At 43.2% G+C, this 17,650-nt stretch overlaps 2 protein-coding genes across 2 annotated transcripts; both read left to right on the forward strand.

Moving 5' to 3' along the window:
• The first annotated feature begins 159 nt into the window (after positions 1 to 159).
• Positions 160 to 8,100, forward strand: DNAJC25 (DnaJ heat shock protein family (Hsp40) member C25). The gene is made up of 3 exons (XM_042829575.1): positions 160 to 1,169; positions 4,387 to 4,857; positions 7,390 to 8,100. Exons 1-3 carry the CDS (start codon positions 1,047 to 1,049, stop codon positions 7,510 to 7,512), a joined length of 717 nt encoding a protein of 238 aa, XP_042685509.1. The 5' UTR covers positions 160 to 1,046; the 3' UTR covers positions 7,513 to 8,100.
• A 3,752-nt stretch (positions 8,101 to 11,852) lies between these two features.
• GNG10 (G protein subunit gamma 10) lies at positions 11,853 to 17,579 on the forward strand. The gene is made up of 3 exons (XM_042829488.1): positions 11,853 to 11,991; positions 15,003 to 15,134; positions 16,795 to 17,579. The coding sequence occupies exons 1-2, from the start codon at positions 11,911 to 11,913 to the stop codon at positions 15,126 to 15,128; spliced, it is 207 nt and encodes a 68-aa protein (XP_042685422.1). The 5' UTR covers positions 11,853 to 11,910; the 3' UTR covers positions 15,129 to 15,134; positions 16,795 to 17,579.
• Positions 17,580 to 17,650: the final 71 nt, after the last annotated feature.

Here is a 17,650-nt window from a genome sequence, read left to right on the forward strand (position 1 = left end):
CGTGCCGAGCGGCGCGGGCTGCCCGCAGCGCACGGGCGGCGGCGGCGCGGACTCCGCGTGTGTGGCGCTGACCCGCGGCCGCCCGAGCGCCTCCGCTCGCAGAGGTCGGACCTCGGGATGGGGCGCGACTGTGTAGTGCGGCGGATCGCGAGGAGTCGGTCGGCTTGGCGTTCCTTTGTGTGGGCTCAGCCGAGGGAGGAGAACGCCGCCGGTGTTTTGCGATAGTCCGAGAGCGTGGGGGGAGGACGGGCTGCCCTTGGAAGCCCCTCTGAAGTTAGACTTCTTGTACAGCCGTATCTTTAAGCGAAAAAGCGTCGGTAAGCAGCAAATTGACAGCGTGTGAGACCTGTAAGCAAATCCAGGCAGGGTGAAAACGTGTGGTCTGGCCACGGTGTGGCCAAAGAAATGGGAGATGGAAACCTGCAAGTGCTTGAGGGTCCACGGGGAAAAGAAACTGGAACTTTTTGGAGTAGAAGAGGAACGCAGTTACGGCTGACAAAGTTAAATTTCTCGTCTTGTTATTCTGTGGGTCAAAATGAGAAATAGCTCAAGAAAATGGGAACAATGACGTTTTGAAACATCATAACACCAGACAGATTCCTTAGCCTCATAAGCAAATCCTGAAAGATTTGAAAAACAGTCTTTTGCTATTTGGTTCGTCTGGAAATCTTTTTGTGAGCAATGTCTATCAGTTCCAGCTCCCCCAGTATCTGATTCAGAAAATAGATTTGCTGATTATGTGAATTTCAGTTGCCTGTCTTTATTTCAGTATTAAATCAAGTCTTCTTATAATCTATACTATAGGTACTTAAGCCCGCATGTTTGTAAGCTGTGTGTGGGCTGATGAGGGTAAGAACAAATTAATTTAGTGTACAGGAAAATGATGAAAGAATTTCCTCAGTGCTTCATGGCTGTTCTTTGCAGAAGTCCTTCATGAGATGTAAAACACAACGGTAACAGAGTAAGTGAAAACAGCCATCTGAACCTACACATGCTTGTCATCTCTGATTCTACAGGATGAAGAAACACGTAAAGATTATGATTACATGTTGGATCATCCTGAAGAGTATTACAGACACTACTATCACTACTACAGCAGGAGATTGGCACCTAAAGTGGATGTCCGAATAGTGATTCTCGTTACGGTGTGTGCCATCTCTGTGTTTCAGGTAAGATCTCACTTTCATGTGGCAACGCTCTGTGAATTTCTGAAATGGAAGAGAATCATCTGCAGGTCTTGTAGCATGCCAGCCTTCAAACAGTGCCAGCAAGGAGGTTCTTCTGTGGCTGCTGTGGCAAACTTGCCCCTGGCATCTGTAACAAATCTGCAGTCAGGGTGTGCCAAGCGGATTTTGTGCACTTGGTAGCTTTGTCAAAGATGCACAGTGCAATTAGTGATTGGCTTATTTACACAGTGGAGTATTTTGTACAGACTAGTACAGCTCTCCTAGAGTAGACACTTAGTTCTGCATGGCAGGCTGAGGACAGCCTGTTCCTGTGCACAGAGAGGGCTGGTGCTGCAAGGTGGGCGTCAGATTTTCAAGCTGTGTGAGGTTATTTTTTTTTAACAGGCCACTTGCAGTCTAAACTCAAAACTCAGTTTAGATGACAATACGAAGTACCAGTAGTGTTGTTTGCTAACGTGTGTATTTTATACAGTAGTTTACTTTAAACGGCAGATTAGTGAAGTTTCTTCACTAAGTGTGGTAGGTAGTTCCATTTTCAAGGAAACAGTCAGTGTTTTAGATGAGAAAACTTGTGCTTTTGCTGGCAATTACTTAACTGGAAGAAAGTATATAATTATTTTGTTTAGCATCCATTAGATTATTGATTCCAAACTTCCTTAAGGAAACTCCCAAAGTTGGTATTTAGGAGATGAAAATGCAGGTTGGTCTGTGGTACGGATAACTCTCTTTTTAATTGGAAGGCAAAAAAGCCCAACAAAACATGTTGATCAGATTTTGAGAGTTTGAAATAACACGTTCTAGTGGCATACTCAGCCAAATACGTAATTTTTCATCAGACTTACTTCTAATTACGGTTTTACATTTCACCTCTTATTTTGGCTATAAGTGGGAACACTCACTTTGCCTGTAGGTCACCTCCTAGATGATTAAATACAAGTTTACACTGAATTACAGAATCACAGAATCACCAAGGTTGGAAAAGACCTACAAGATCATGCAGTCCAACCATCCCCCAATCACCAATAGTTCTCACTGAACCGTATCCCTCAACACAAAATCCAAATGTTCCTTGAACACCTGTAGGGTCGGTGACTCCACCACGTCCCTGGGCAGCCCATTCCAGTGCCTGACCATTCTTTCAAAGAAGCAGTATTTCCTAACATCCAGTCTGAAACTCTCCTGGCGCAGCTTGAAGCCATTCCCTCTGGTCCTATCACCAGTTACATGAGAGAAGAGGCCGACCCCCAGCTCACTACAGCCTCCCTCCAGGTAGTTATGGAGAGCAATGAGGTCTCCCCTGAGCCTCCTCTTCTGCAGACTGAACATTCCCAGCTCCTTCAGCCGCTCCCCATAAGCCCTGTGCTCCAGACCCCTCACCAGCTTTGTCGCCCTTCTCTGAACACGTTCCAGGGCCTCAATGTCTTCCTTGCAGAGAGGGACCCAAAACTGGACACAGCCCTGGAGGTGCGGCCTCACCAGTGCTGAATACAGGGGACAATCACTGCCCTGTTCCTGCTGGCAACGCCGTTCCTGATGCAAACCAGGATGCCATTGCCTTTCTTGGCCACCTGGGCACACTGCTGGCTCATGTTCAGCCGAGCATCAATCAACACCCCCAGGTCCATTTCCTCTACGCAGTCTTCCCAAGCCTGTTTTTGAATTAGCAAAATTAGCTGTTCTGAATTAGCAAACTGATTTGCTTTTCTCTTGCTTATTGGTGTTTGTGCTTCTCTTGTTAAGAATATGAAGAGTGTACTTGCCTGCTCTGTTGTTTTCACAAGTGGGCATGCTGCTGTTAAAAAAAAAAAAGGCACAAAATGGCATGTTCATCTCAAACGTTATTTGTATTGTTCTTTTTTCCCACTTGAAATTCAGAGGGTAGCTCAAGATTAGAGTGAGGTATTGAATCTTGTAAAGTCAATCCTGTCCAACTAACAAGATTGTCATGTAAGTAAGCTATGGTTAATTAACTATGTAAAGTGGGTAATAATTTTATAATGAAATGCTCATATGCCGGACTTCTGATCATGGCCACCACAGCCCAGTGCAAGCTTCATTTGAAGCAGTGGGTGATAACCATCTTCTCATGAGCAAATCCAGTGTGAGCAATGTCTTTCTTCACACTCTGCTTGACCTTCTTTGCCACTGTATATTTCTGTGTGATAAATATGCATCACACATACATACATGTTCTGTGCATATCACGCAGCAGTATGCATATTAGTTATGTCTGTTTCTCAGGTTCCTTGTCAGGTTTGGAGCAATAATTACAGGTTCTACAGAAGCTGTGCTGTTGCCTTTAGTTTTCACCGTCACTGTAATACAATTGTGGTTAAAGATTTAATAAAAGATTTATTTTTATTTTAATAAAAGATTTATTTTTTAAAGATAAAATTGTGGATAAAATTGTTCTTAACATGAGGCAGCAGTGCGCTCTGGCAGCTCGAAAGGCAAATGGGATCCTGGGCTCCATCAGGAGAGGGGTGGTCAGCAGGGACAGGGAGGTGATTGTCCCTCTCTACTCGGCTCTTGTGAGGCCCCATCTGGAGTACTGCGTCCAGGTGTGGAGCCCTCAGTACAAGAAAGACATTGAGATTTTGGAAAGGGTCCAGAGGAGGGCGACTAAGATGATCAGGGGGCTGGAGAACCTCCCCTATGAGGACAGGCTGAGGGAGTTGGGCTTGTTCAGCCTGGAGAAGAGAAGGCTGCGGGGTGACCTCATTGCAGCCTATCAATACCTGAAGGGAACCTACACCCATGAGGGGAGTAAACTCTTCAAAAGGGCTGACAACAGCAGGACTAGGGGAAATGGATCGAAGTTGAAGGAGGGAAGATTGAGGTTGGATGTTAGGGGGAAGTTCTTTACAAGGAGAGCGGTTAGGCCCTGGAACGGGCTGCCCAGGGAGGTTGTGGATGCCCCGTCCTTGGATGTGTTTAAGGCCAAGCTGGACGGGGTCCTGGGCAACCTGATCTGATTGTGTATGTTTGGTGGCCCTGCTAGGCAGGGGGGTTGGAACTACATGATCCTTGAGGTCCCTTCCAACCCGGGTGATTCTGTGATTCTGTGATTCTGTGTAAAGGTATACAGCAGCATATTTTATTCTGGCAAAGCTCCAAATAGAAATGTGTCCATATCAAAACATGGCTTTTATTGCCTTTTTTTTTTTTTTTTTTTTTTTTTACTGTTCTTAAATTACAGTTCTTCAGCTGGTGGAGTAGTTACAATGAAGCTATCAACTATCTAGCTACAGTGCCAAAATACCGTATACAAGCTACTGAGATTGCCAAGCAACAAGGTTTACTCAACAAGACCAGAGAAAAAGGCAAGAACAGGAGGTCTAAAGAAGAAATTCGTGAAGAAGAGGAAGAAATCATCAAAGACATTATTAAAAATAAAATAGATATAAAAGGCGGTTATCAGAAGCCCAAGATATATGATATCCTTCTGTTTCAAATCCTTCTAGCTCCTTTCTACTTGTGCAAGTATGTAATTTGGTACTGTTGGTGGATTTATTGTTTCACTATTAAAGGCCAAGAATATGGTGTAGAAGAGAAGCTGTATATCATACGGAGATACATGAAAATGTCTCAGTCTCAGTTTGACAGCCTGGAAGATCATCAAAAAGAGACCTTTCTTGAGCGGCAGCTGTGGATACGAGAAAACTATGAGGTGAGTGGCCGGGGAGGAAGAGATAATGTTAGTTATGCACCGTTCCCAGAGTAAGAGCAGGTACCTTAAGGTCTTTGGAACAGTGATGGGGGAAGTCCTGCTTCAGTTCTAGCTGTTACTGTCTACATTTGAAATGGTTAGAGAAGCACTTGGTTTGTTTTCTTCATCATCTTATGTTCACTTGCTGATAGGCAGCAGCTCCTGGACATGCCCATTGATAAAAGAAGGGATTCACTTGCTTAGGAGTTGAATCCACCTGTGACAGTCAGCCAGTCTGTGAATACAAGGTTAATTGGATCTGATGACAGGCTGTCCTGTGACCATGTGACATAATAAAGTTCTTGCAGTACGTTAAAGAGCATGGTTCTCCAAATAATAATAATTTTGTAGTGAAGACTACCTGGATCACCTGAAACTCCTGTTTTATTAGTCTCCTGAGCCATGAATTCCTAGCTTGTTTTTGATAACTATCCCTTTTATAACTATTCTTTTGCTTCCACTGAGTCTGAGTCTGAGGCTGTTCTTTCTGTGCTGTGTTCCAGCTTAACTAAAAATGGTATATGAAATATCACAAGGCACAACTGCTGCTTCTTTCCTGGGATAGCCAGTTACAAAACAGCAAATACATAATTTTTCTCAAGCTTTCTGTGAGAGCAATGAAAGAGCATGAGCCCCAGCATGTAATTTGCATTCCAGACAACTTGGGGTGCCAGGAGGTGGCAGACTGACAAAGCACTCTTACTGTTGTATTGAAGCTCATCTGTGGGCCATCTGGGTAGGAGACTTCCAGAAGTGAAACTGAGAAGGAGGATTTGTCCTGCCCAAAAGATGTTGCTGCAGCTTGCCTTCTCCAAAAAAAGATGGCAGAACTGCTTTTGCTTCTGATGAGAGGCACCATAGGGAATATCACCTTGAAAACAGTCAGAACTGGATTAGTTTAGAAACTTGAAGAGAAAAATGCTAGAATTGATGCTAATATAAGGAGAGGAATAGCCATCAGATTAGCCATGCATGTAGAATTAGATTAGGTTTTCTCGAAAACAATCTGAAAGCTTGAAGATCTAGTAATGTTAGTAGTCAAAGCAGATGTCCTAAGGAAAATGTAGGGTAGAATAGGTATTCTGTTGCAGAGAAAACGTTTCATGGTTTGAGTTGCTGCTTCTAACTGCTGTTTTGTTCACTGAGTGTAAAAGAGCTGTGTTTATAAGAGGGAAGTCTCTTTAGCCCAAAGTCATCTGTGGTGGCCAGCAGGTGATTTTTAGTGAAGAATACAAGAAATTTGCACCCATGTAGCAGTATTTCCCCCTTGCAATCTGCAACTTTGGAACTTCCTGAACAGGAAATGGTGCCTTTGTAGTTTACATCTTTAATTAGTTTTTCTTCAGTAAACATACCTAGCTATTCCTTGGTTGCATTAAAAAGTTCAGTGTTTGCATTGCTATCTGGTTGTGAGTTCAGCAGTATCTTCAGAGAATAGATATATATATATTTTAAGGCCCCAGACACCTGCTGGTTATATGGAGAATAAACTGTAGGGAGAAATAATCATTCCTCTTATGCTGCCAGTTCTTCTCTGTACCACTACTATAGACTTACTAAAAGACTCAGTCTTGTCTTTTCAAGGCTGAAAATAGCTTATATGTTACTTTTGTTATAGCAGCTGCCTGTCTGCATATTTAGTTTTTTCCAATGTCCTTCTGGGAATGAGTGGGAATTCAATATATTGGCACATTGTGAAGCTCAATAAAAACATGTTTTCTTCTGTTGCTTTCCTGGTAATTTTTAAAATCTGCATGATCACTGAACCTTGAGCTTGTGTATTTATACAGTCATCAGGAATATTTAAAAAAAAAAAAAAGGCTCTTTCAAAATCTTTGCTTACAGGTAGACTTCAGATTACATAAACATAGTATCTTGTTGAAATATAGTGCATGTATCTATGTGATCTGCTGTTCAACATACTGTTGCCTGTTTTAGATACATGACTGCTATTGAAATCTACAGATATCAGCAATGACACTTTTTCTTGCCATATTTTATATACTTGTCATCCCTACCATCAATACTTACTACAGAGATTCTAACTTAAACTGAATTAGAAAAAAGAAGGTTTATTTCTGTCTAACTGAAGGTGAAAAATAAAATAAAAGTGAGAAGCTAAGCTGTGTTGAATGGTGCGTGTGCTGCACTGAGATTCAAACCAGTTCTTTACTGGCAAATTTCATTTTGTTGACTGCAGGGCATTTAGTTCTTTGTCAAAACAAGCAAACAGTAAAATTGTGCTAGCCATTACAGCACAGTCTTGCAACAAAGTAGTTCTGCTGTCAGCAGAAATCCAGAGCATCTCAACTACAGCTTCTAGGCTCCTTGCTGAAGGCTCGTACACCACATGTAGGTCGTGGTCTTTTGCTTGTCGCTTTTCACCTTTCTTTGAAATCAAGGTGACAGAGGGTTGAAGTATTACTGTTTACACCTCTCTTCAGGTTCTCTTAAGATTTTTCTTCAGCTTTACTAAAAACTTCTGTCTTTCAGGTCTATAAACAAGAACAAGAGGAGGAGTTAAAGAAGAAGATGGCCTTGGATCCCCGATGGAAGAGGTATCGGAGGTGGATGAGAAATGAAGGACCTGGAAGACTGACTTTCATTGATGACTGAAAGTTGCTGAACACAGTGCGTGCTGATGTCGGCAGTGATCTGCAAAACTTTTTGCTACATCATTCAGAGTTTTATCTGCTGGTTTGGCAGTGATCTAAAACTCAGGAATTATTAAATGAGGCCGAAAAATAGTACAGGTTTACGGTTTTTATAAATCAGAATTATTAAACAGGCATAACTCAATGTGTATATCTTACATGGGGATCTTAATGTGGAATTCATTATTTCAAATAATGTATTTCCTCTACATATTTCCTTCTCATGATCAATGGAATCATAATTTCAATCTTCCTGAAACTGTTTCTTGATCTGTCCTTGGAAGTCTCGGTTCTTGATTCTAAACCGAAGGGTTCATGCGAGTGAACACTGGAAATTGAAATTGTTGGTAAGGACTCTGAAGCAAGGGCCATTTCTTACTTTCCTCTTCTCTTCCACCTACTTTTCAACTTACTTTTTAAAATGCCAAATTGTTTTTTGATGTAGACAAAATGGGGATTATACCAGACTACTTCTTTTGCTATTCCCTCTCCAATTGGAAATGAATTTTATTCTTTGTGGGAATAAATGATGCATGATTGATCACCGTTATGGTGCAAACCAGCCTTAATTCTTTGTTCTGCAGAGTGGTTCACGAAATAGCATACTTAAGTCACTTGCGTTTGGTTTTTAATCTTGTACATTAGATTGTACCTACATGTTCAGAACAAGCGTACCAGTGAATACTAGTCAACTAAATGTGAAACTTCTTTCACCAAAGTATTGGTAAAGGGAAAATGACCCTTTGTTTAAAAGGGCAATCTTGATGCCTTATGTAAATAAAAGTTTATATAATATACATCCTGGATTTGTTTTAAATTTAAACCTGAAGTATTCTTTATCCCTTCTGATTCTTCTGATCAGACATCAGCGTACTTAGAACACAACAGTTCCCTTTGCTTCCGTCTGTAACTGAAGCCAAGTCAGAGTTTCCACGTTTCCAGGTTATGATTTCCGTATTTCTACTCGAAAACTTTACTGGGGAAAAAGTACTCAGGGTTTGCAGCCAGATTGGGCTGCTTCTGTCTCTTCTCATGTCTGTGAAATCTGTATCTGTGCAGGTTGGTTCTGGGAGAAGGTCTCTTAAACTTGCCGCTGCTTCCAACGCTTGTAATAGCTAGAAGTTTTGAAGTGCTTATAGACCAATTTTTGAATTAAGACAATTCTGATTCTGCCAAGATGAGCAACCAATCATAGAATCATTTAATTTGAAAAAAACCTAAGATCTCCAAGCCCAACCATCAACCTGACCTACTGAGTTCCATAAGTAAGCCATTCTCTTCAGTGTTCGCTTGCCAGTTCCACCACCTTCCTGTGTAGTCAGACTGAAGAAATTCTTTCAGATATCCAGAAAGATCTAAACCTCTCCTAGTGCAGCTTCAGGCCACTACCTTGCATCCTACTGCTTGTCACGTGAGAAAAGAGGCTGTCATCCACCTTGCTGCAGTCACATTCTCAGGTATCTATAGAGAGAGATGAGGTCTTCCTTCAGCCTCCTCCAGACTAAACAACCTACGCTTCATACATCTTCTTTTCCAGTCCCTTTACCAGCTTAGTTGCTTGCCTCAAGCAACTCAACATCCTTCTTACAGTGAGAGGCTCAAACAACACAGTATTCAAGATGTGGTCTCACCACAAGGAGGCAATCCCTTCCTTAGTCCTACTGGTGATGCTGTTTCTGATTTAAGCCAAGATGCAATCAGCCATCCTGGCCACCTGATTGCATTGCTAGCACATGTTCAGCTGAGCATCAATCAGCACCCCCAGGTCCTTTTCTTTTGGGCAGCTTTTCAGATACTCTGCCCCTCGCCTGTACCTCTGCGTGGAGCTGTTGTGAGTCACGTGCAGAGCCCAGCACTGAGCCTTGTTGGGTGTCATGTGGCTGGTCTCAGTCCATCAATCCAAGCTATCCAATGCAGATTCCCCCTACCCTCCATCAGATCAACAGTCCAGTCCAATTTGCTGTCCTCTGCAAACTTCCTGAGGGTAGACTCAATCCCCTTGTCCAGATTGTTGATAAAAATGTTAAACAAAACTGTCCCCTACACTGAACCCTGGGGAACACCACTGGCGACTGGCCACCAGCTGGACTGAACTCCATGATCTCCGATCATTCTCTGTGATTCACTACGGCTCTTTGAGACCTGCCAGCCAGCCAGAACTTCACCCAGTGAACTGTGCACCTGTCCAAGCTGGGAGCAGCCAATTTCTCCACGAGGATGCTGTGGGAGATGAGGTGTCAGATGCTTTACTGAAATCTAGATAGATAGCATCCACAGCCTGTCCGTCATCTGCTAAGTTGAGCCACCTTGTCATAGAAGGAGGTCAGGCAAGACCTGCCTTTCACTAAACCTATGCCAGTTATTTGCAATCACTTCATTGTCCCACATCCTTTGAGGAAGACCTTCACTTCTTGGTGCCTCTTCTGCTAATTTAGCTCTCAGTAGTTTTTGGGACGTTATCTCAGTTTTGTGTTTGAAATAACATATATCCAAAAATATGTCAGAAGCACTATCCTGAATGGCTAACTTCCATGTGCATTTCCAAAATTCAAAGGAAGTTTCTAGTTTTGTCCTTAATCTCTGCTGCCATACAGTGCTGCTGTAAGCATAATTCAATCTATACTTAAAGGTCAAACCAAGTCTTAGGTTTGTTAAAGAAAACGTTCAGAATAAGTCATGCTTGTTCTCAGGAAATAACCTTATTGGCCTTGTAGTGATGTTCCAGAGACACCACAAAGATGTTTGTCAAGTTGGACACCTTCACAGCTTGGATGTAGTACTTCTTTTTCCACAACATATTCAGCCTCCTGCAAGAGTGGAGAAGAAAAAAAAATTGTAGTTTCTGTTGCAAATACAAAGCAAAAATGAGTACAAATGAGTGAAACAGTGCTGCTTACCCAGTAAGGTCAGGCAGTTATCTCTGCAAAAGAAGCCAGCAGTGTACCTCTATGTAGACACAACTTCACAGGCAAAGAGCTATCAGCTCAGCTGCTCTCACACTAGTTTCCACCCGTCGTACCATAGAAAAGTGTTTGTGTGATAAGATGGGTCACAGAAATAAGCAGGCAAGACCCAAATCACAGATCTATCTTCCCCCTTTTTAGGTTAGTTCTGACCAAGATTAATTTTCTGACCTGATCCTGTAGCAATTAAAAGGTGCAATGGCAGGGCATTCCGAGGGAGGACAGAACCGTGTCTTTCAGCAGCAGTAGCACCTTGTTTTTGTAAAACGATGGCCCGAAATCAAGTGCAGAAGGGAAAATCAGCAGGTATTCTGCTTTGGGTGGAAAAGAGCCATTGCTCTTTTGTGGTGTTGATTCTGAATTTCTAATTTTCTCTACACATGAGCCCATTGAAAATACCTAGACAGAGGCATAAGCTCATGGATTGCAGGCAGAGTTTGCTGGGCTGTGCCATTTACATTTCTGTGATAGAGGCCAAAAGAAACAATTGTCTGTCACAGAGCTGTCAGGTTGCAGTGACACGTTAGCTGGGTCACTAATCACTTATAGCCTGAAGTCTTATTTTAGTTCTAAATATATGCACCTTAGTCACATATTTTAGGCCCTATTTTATCTTGAAATTGAGTCCACAAAGCAATATCATACACAGATTGAGAAAAGTGCAGTGATAGCACTGACAGTAGTGTTATTATGCCTTGTGAATCCAGCATAAGTGGACTTTGAAGGGAACTGCCTGCATGAACAGGAACTGACCATGCTGCATAGGGTGAGGTCTTGTGAAAGTGTGTGTCTAACAGAACAGAACAGAATGGAATGGAACAGAACAGTTCTGTTGGAAGGGACCTTCAAAGAACATCAAGTCCAACTGCCTGAGCACTTCGGGGCTAACCAAAAGTTAAAGCATGCTACTGAGAGCATTCTCCAAATGCCCTTTGGCCACTGGTAGGTGTTGGGCAGTAACCGCCTCTCTCGTGTTTGACCACCCTCACGGTGAAGAAATTTAGAAATTTAGTGAGAACTGTTGGTAATAGGTGGATGTGGATGGCTGGACCGGATGATCTTGTAGGTCTTTTCCAACCTTGGTGTTTCTGTGATTCTGTGAAATGCTTCCTTATGTTCCGTCTGAACTCCCCAGCGCAGCTTTGCGCCGTTCCCACGCGTCCTGCTATCGGTTCTTAGGAAGAACAGACCGGCACAACGGCATCTCGAAGGAAAAAAGTCGGAGTCGCGGATGGAAGGTGGAGATCACCACACGAGGATCGCTTAGGGGGGCGGAGCGGCGGCGGCCCCTCCTCCGGGCGGCTCCCGCAGTGCCGGCAGAGCCGAGCCGCACCGCACCGCACCGCACCGCACCGCACGGATCTCCTCCGCTCCATCCCGTTCCTGCCTGCCCCGTCATGTCATCGGCCGGCAGCCTGAGCACCATGCAGCGCCTGGTGGAGCAGCTGAAGCTGGAGGCCGCCGTGGAGAGGATCAAGGTGAGCCGGGCCTCCCGGGGGAGCAGAGGAAGCTGCGGGGGAGCTGCGGGGTCTCGGCGGGGCCGGGCGCGGGCGGCGGTGCGCGGAGAGCTCTCTGTCCGGGATTCGAAGGGTGCCCGGGCTGCGGGGGCTCCGAGTCCCTTCCGCACCCGCGGGGAAAGAGCCGCTCCCCGGCGGGAGGCCGTGATGAATAATGGAGCAGCTCCGCGTTAGTTCTGCTCCGACGGGCACGTTGCTCTGCAGCCGCGCCCCACAGCTTCCCTCTGCCCCGCGCGGGGTGTTTTCGTACCGGCTGACAGCTTGGGACACAGATTTTCTACGCATGCATGAACCTTCTGCATATCTCCAGACAAAGACAGGCCAGTGAGGCAACCCCGTTATCTGTCTGCTCCGATATTATTTCTTTCTTCTTGTTTTTTGTTTTTTTTTGTTTTGTTTTGTTTTGTTTTTTTCCTGTGTCAATCCAAATGCAGCCCTGCAGTGCTGCCTTGGTTCCCAGCAGGTGCAGGGTCCACAAGTTCTTCTGGGATATTATTTCTTTTTCTTTTTACACGTAAAATACATCGAAGGCTACAAGGTGATAAAAGTCTATTTAATCCGCATCCTGTACTTCCCCCTGCCCTCACCACCTCTGTGCATTCTCCATTTTTCTTTGGCCAGTTGCAAAACACTGACTTGCATAGCACTGGACTAAGTTCATGGGCTTACAAATGATTTTGGATTCCTTTTCTCACTGCTCCTGCCCTGGGCTGCTGAAAAGTCCAAGTGTCCGTTGCACCACATTGAGCACTGAACAATGTTGCCTTAACTGATTTATTAATGCTACTAAATGTTATTAGTGACCAATGAGCTTGCAGGTACGCTGAAAGTGGCCACAGATCCTCCTGGCTGTGTGTGGGAATCTCTGAGAAATGACACAGTGCAGAACAGAAATGCTCTGTGACAAGGGGTCCCGAAGAGAAATGGCTGACTCATCACTGCTGTTATTTTAGACCACCAGCATCATCTCTCTGTCATGCCTCATTTTGAGGCATATTACAACTCCCCCCCACATACAACTCCTTGTTCAGGTGGCTACAGCCAATACAGTTTATTGTTTAAGTGGGATTGCTTTGTGGAGGTAGCAGATACTCAGCTGGACTTCCCGAGGCTATTGTGTTATACATGAGTTTGGGAGGTTACAGAGGCTGGGCCTTAGTGAAGCTTTGGTCTCCTCTTTCTCCCAGTGTTGCTACTGAAATCTCTTTCCAGGTCTGTTCTAAGAACCTCTTGGTGTCTTCACAGCAACAAACCAAGTGATGCATGATAAAAACGTGTCGTCTAGGCTCCTTGATACAGAATGTAAAAACAGCAAGGGACATCTGGCTGGCAGAAACTGCATGAATCAGCTTTAGCTTCAGCTGATGGTTGGATAGGAGTAAACATTGTTTTGGCTACTTTGAATACACAGTGTGTTTTCAGGAGGAAGCTGAATATGAAAGGAGTTTTATAAATACATTCCACACTACAAGTTCCAGTGGTGATTTTGTTTACCCCGACAGCTAAAAAAGTAGACAGGAACAATATTTTCAGAAAGAGGAAACCATGAAGGAAAGAAGTACCCCCACGTGTCTTGCATGCAGGAGGCTGCTGTTCACAGCGTGCTTGTGCTGGGATGAAATACAAAACAAATCCTTGTACTGTCCACGTCAGCTGGAGGAGAGGAGTGCTGTAGCGGCTTGTGCAGGGCAAAAACTGGGAAGATCTGTCCTGAAACTCATTGTGTTGAGGGCTCAAGCATCAGTGTTGTGCTTAAGGCAAGAACATTAATATTTCAGGGAGCCAACAGAGCTAGGCAGGGTGGAGGCTGCATCGTTCTTTGCAGCATCCATAAAGAGGTTGTTCCCAAGAGAAGGACAAGTGGCAAAGCCTGCTGAGCAGCAGGGAATCCTTGCTGTGGATTTTCCTCCTTGTGCTCCTCCCAGGAGGATCTGGCAGGCTGTGGGAAAATGTTTCTCTGAACAATTCCTTGCAGTGCTAACATCTGCTGGAAAGTTAGGCAGTTACTAAGACGAGTGTTCTGAAGCAGAGCTGGCAGGCAGGGAATGGGGCAGCAGCAAAAAAGCAAACAAGTGCACCCACCAGGCCAGATTTACTGATGCATTTCCAGGTGTTGTCAGATTGGATGGCCCAAAATGAAAAGCCCTCCAGGGCTCCAGGGTGGCTCCTTCAGACTGGGGAGTGCCAACGGTTGTTCTGGCTCTTCCCTCCCCCGTCAACACTGCAACACTGTATAGAAGAAAAAGCAATATTTTACAAGTTCTGTGGTGATTCTGGGGTCAGAGGAGAACTAGTATTCCAACAGTATGCTCAGAATACCAAAATTGGCAGACAGCACAAGCACTGGCATTTCCCTGCAGCTGTTATCAATGCACATCCCAGAAACTGGGAATTCCTCAACATTTCCCTTCAAAAATACAGACACATGATGGTCCACAGGGAGAACAACCAGCTTGCTTTTGGGCTCCTGGGCTTGTTCTGCACCTCTGGGCTGTCCTCTCCATGAGTGTGACTTCACTGCCCAGGGAAGGTAAAATTTGAACCAAAGGGTTTACATCCTTGTCCTCTTGTTTTCTTTCCTTATTAAGCTTTGTGTTGTTGAACAGTTTGAAGTAAAAGTCCTTTTTGTAAATTATCTGAGAATATAAAAGTTCAAACACAAAACTGTACGACAGAATGGAAAATGCTGTGGTCACAGCCTTGACTCTTTCAGTGAGGGTGAGTTCCGTGGCACTCATACTTCAACCCTGTATGTCCAGCTCTGGCTTGTCACCAGTATGGCAGGACATATTTCTCATCAGAGCTCTGCAGATGAGTGCTTGTGTTGATTTACTTGATGGTTTAGAATTCAAGAGCTGACTTGGCTTCTCCCCAAATTTTTGATAGTGTTTCTTCCAGAGGAAATGCTCAATAGATGCTTGTGAATGAATTAGTTTCCTCTCTATATTTGTTTTTCCTTTGTCTTTACTCAGGTCTCCCAGGCAGCTGCAGAGCTCCAGCAATACTGTATGCAAAATGCCTGTAAAGATGCCTTGCTGGTTGGGGTCCCTGCAGGGAGCAATCCCTTCCGTGAGCCCAGATCCTGCACTGTGCTCTGAAATCAGGTAACAAAATCACAGATATCACCACCGCTGCTCTCATTTGGAAGCTCTAGCAAAGACAAATGGGGCACTGTGATAGCTGCTTGAATTTTGAATCCTTCGTAGCAAATTGTTTGCCACTTTCCTGCTGGCTCTAGAAACTGTTTTCTGCTTCTTTTAGATATGGCAACTGAACTGCACCTCTTTTTTACTGTCCTTTCTTGTATTTCTGTTTGTTTTTGCATTTCAGCAGCTCTGTACTCATTATCAGCATCTAAAATAATAAAAACTTCCCATGTGTAATTGACAAAGCCAGAATCAAAAACAGCCATGTACCTAGCTTGGGGAAGTGAGACAAAGCCATGATACTTGCATGTGTCTTGGCATAGCTTAGGCAAGAGTCTTGTTAAAAATACATTTTGTCTTTGACATCCTCCTGCAATTCATTTGGCTGCATCAGTCTCCTTAGGGTTTTTCTTGCTATAGTTGATGCAGCATCAGAATTCTTGGAAGCAGAGCAGAGCTGGGACAGTCTCTAAGCACGTTCTTTTGACGGTTTTCAGCTCAGGGCTAGAAGATAATGTGCTAGCAGAACTCTGTCTGCCTTAGTGCTCTGCTGTGCTGTTACCTCCATAGCAACTTCAGGTGACCATTCAGCACATGGAAATCTTTGCTTTGCAGTTCTACAGTTCTCACTCTTGTCTCTTCAGTTTGTCACAGAGATGTCACGCAGAAAGAGGAAGAAATGCCATGTATGCCACTAGACTTGGGCAGAACCACACCATTACTTTTGTCAGGAAATGCTACTTCTTCTGCACGATTAACAAATATGGAAGTAGGATAATTAGAAGAGGCTATTCTTCTGTAAAACAGAGATAGATACTACTGAAGAACTGAGAGAGCTACAGGGAGGGAAAGAAACACTGAATTCTCTCATTTATTGGAGAATGCAATCAAAGTGAAATGGAACTGTTTTCTGTAACAGCAGAATTTAAACTAGAATGCATAATATTTATAGGATCTTCCCCTTCTCACTGCTGGGGTTTCTGAGCTTACAGTCACTTTTTGCCTCACTAATAGCACGGTTTTGATTGTTCCTGGAAGGGTCTGAGAAACAGAATTGAACAGGAAGAGAGAACGCAGCCAAGCATGAAATGTTCTTGTGGAAAAATGGGTGGGAGAATGCACAAGCAAGAGACTTTCTTAATTTAGATGCTATCCCTTAATTCTCCCTGCCTGGAATAATGTTGATAGTGACTTTTGCACATGTTTACATGTTCTTCTGTTATTAAAGCAGCCCTTTTTTGTGTGTGTTTTGTTTCTGGAGTTCAGTTTTGATTGCATCATCAAGGCAGGATATGAAGTACTTTCCCAAGCCAGTGTTTGATGGTTGATTTATGACAGTTCTAGAGAGGAGTAGCTGGGATCAAGAAGTCTATATTTTTTTGCCAATATTTTTCTAGTTATTAGTTTAGTTACCTTAGCACCATAAAAAAAAAAAAGAGAACAAAATTGAAAAGGCCAGTGTAGAAATTTTGCAATATTCAAGAATGTCAACACCCAACAGAGGAAGGTGGCTACTCAGATTTTCTCTGTTCAAAAGCAGTTTTTTGTGCTATAGGTTATATAAGAAATGTATCAGAATAGGAAGAAAGCATTTAATGAACTCTTTTTCCTTTAACAGGGAAGGTCAGTAGAGAGATACCTTGAAGCATGACATGACTAACAATGGCCTTTTCCTCAAGAAAGTATCTCCATGTCCTTATTTCTGCGTGGCTAAAACTTGGGTATTTGTCTATTCATTCTTGTGTATTCATACCTCACTGTTTTACTAATGTTTTTATAGCTTTTTAATGTAAGTAGCTCTTTTTGTAAAAATCACCATTGTTATTACACTATACTATCTGTACAAATACTACTTGAGAAGTTTACATTTTTGAAAGCAAAAACATGATTATTTTTACCAAATTACCTATTTCTAACTTGGACGGTTGCTAGGCTGGAGTGATGGTGATAATTACTTGTATTTTCTGAAACAGAGCATCTGAAAAGTGAGCTGTTAAAACCTAAAAGCAAATGCAGATAGTATTATGAGAACTGTTCTCTGGAGGGTTTTCTTTAAATAGCAAGATCTGAAACCAGCAACACTGTTTTTTTTTCAAGTGCTTGTGAGTCCACAAACGAGGCCTGTTAGAAACTGCTTGATGTGATGTGTAGCACACCCTTGTTCCATAAGGCACCTTACTTACAAAAGCCCTGTATTGTTTAATGCTTCTCATAATCTGTATTCATAAACATACTGCCTTGGTAGAATCCCATGTTTAAAATGTAACCAAACTCGCTCAAATACACTTAAGTGTCCGAGGACAGTTGTGTGCACGATTTTTGAGGTTTGAAATATACAAAATTACACTTGGGCATTTGCCTTCACTTTTCTATAGAACACTTTTACAAGGACAAATTTTTTCTACTAGGTTTTTCATTTTACCTTCTATTGTTTGTATTAATCTTCTAGAAGTTTGGAAATAAAATTCCTTTCC

The sequence above is a fragment of the Centrocercus urophasianus genome, unplaced genomic scaffold (genome assembly GCF_019232065.1).
Source record: "Centrocercus urophasianus isolate 14NV4802_14NV808 unplaced genomic scaffold, USGS_Curo_1.0 seq_31, whole genome shotgun sequence".
In the NCBI taxonomy this organism is placed as follows: domain Eukaryota; kingdom Metazoa; phylum Chordata; class Aves; order Galliformes; family Phasianidae; genus Centrocercus; species Centrocercus urophasianus.

Excerpts from the sequence above, each read along its gene's own strand:
- DNAJC25 (XM_042829575.1), top strand. The coding sequence starts at position 1,047 with ATGTTGGATCATCCTGAAGAGTATTACAGACACTACTATCACTACTAC. Across the intron at positions 1,170-4,386 it reads GTGCCATCTCTGTGTTTCAG|TTCTTCAGCTGGTGGAGTAG; the intron begins GTAAGATCTCAC and ends CTTAAATTACAG. Across the intron at positions 4,858-7,389 it reads GGATACGAGAAAACTATGAG|GTCTATAAACAAGAACAAGA; the intron begins GTGAGTGGCCGG and ends TCTGTCTTTCAG.
- GNG10 (XM_042829488.1), top strand. The coding sequence starts at position 11,911 with ATGTCATCGGCCGGCAGCCTGAGCACCATGCAGCGCCTGGTGGAGCAG. Across the intron at positions 11,992-15,002 it reads CCGCCGTGGAGAGGATCAAG|GTCTCCCAGGCAGCTGCAGA; the intron begins GTGAGCCGGGCC and ends GTCTTTACTCAG.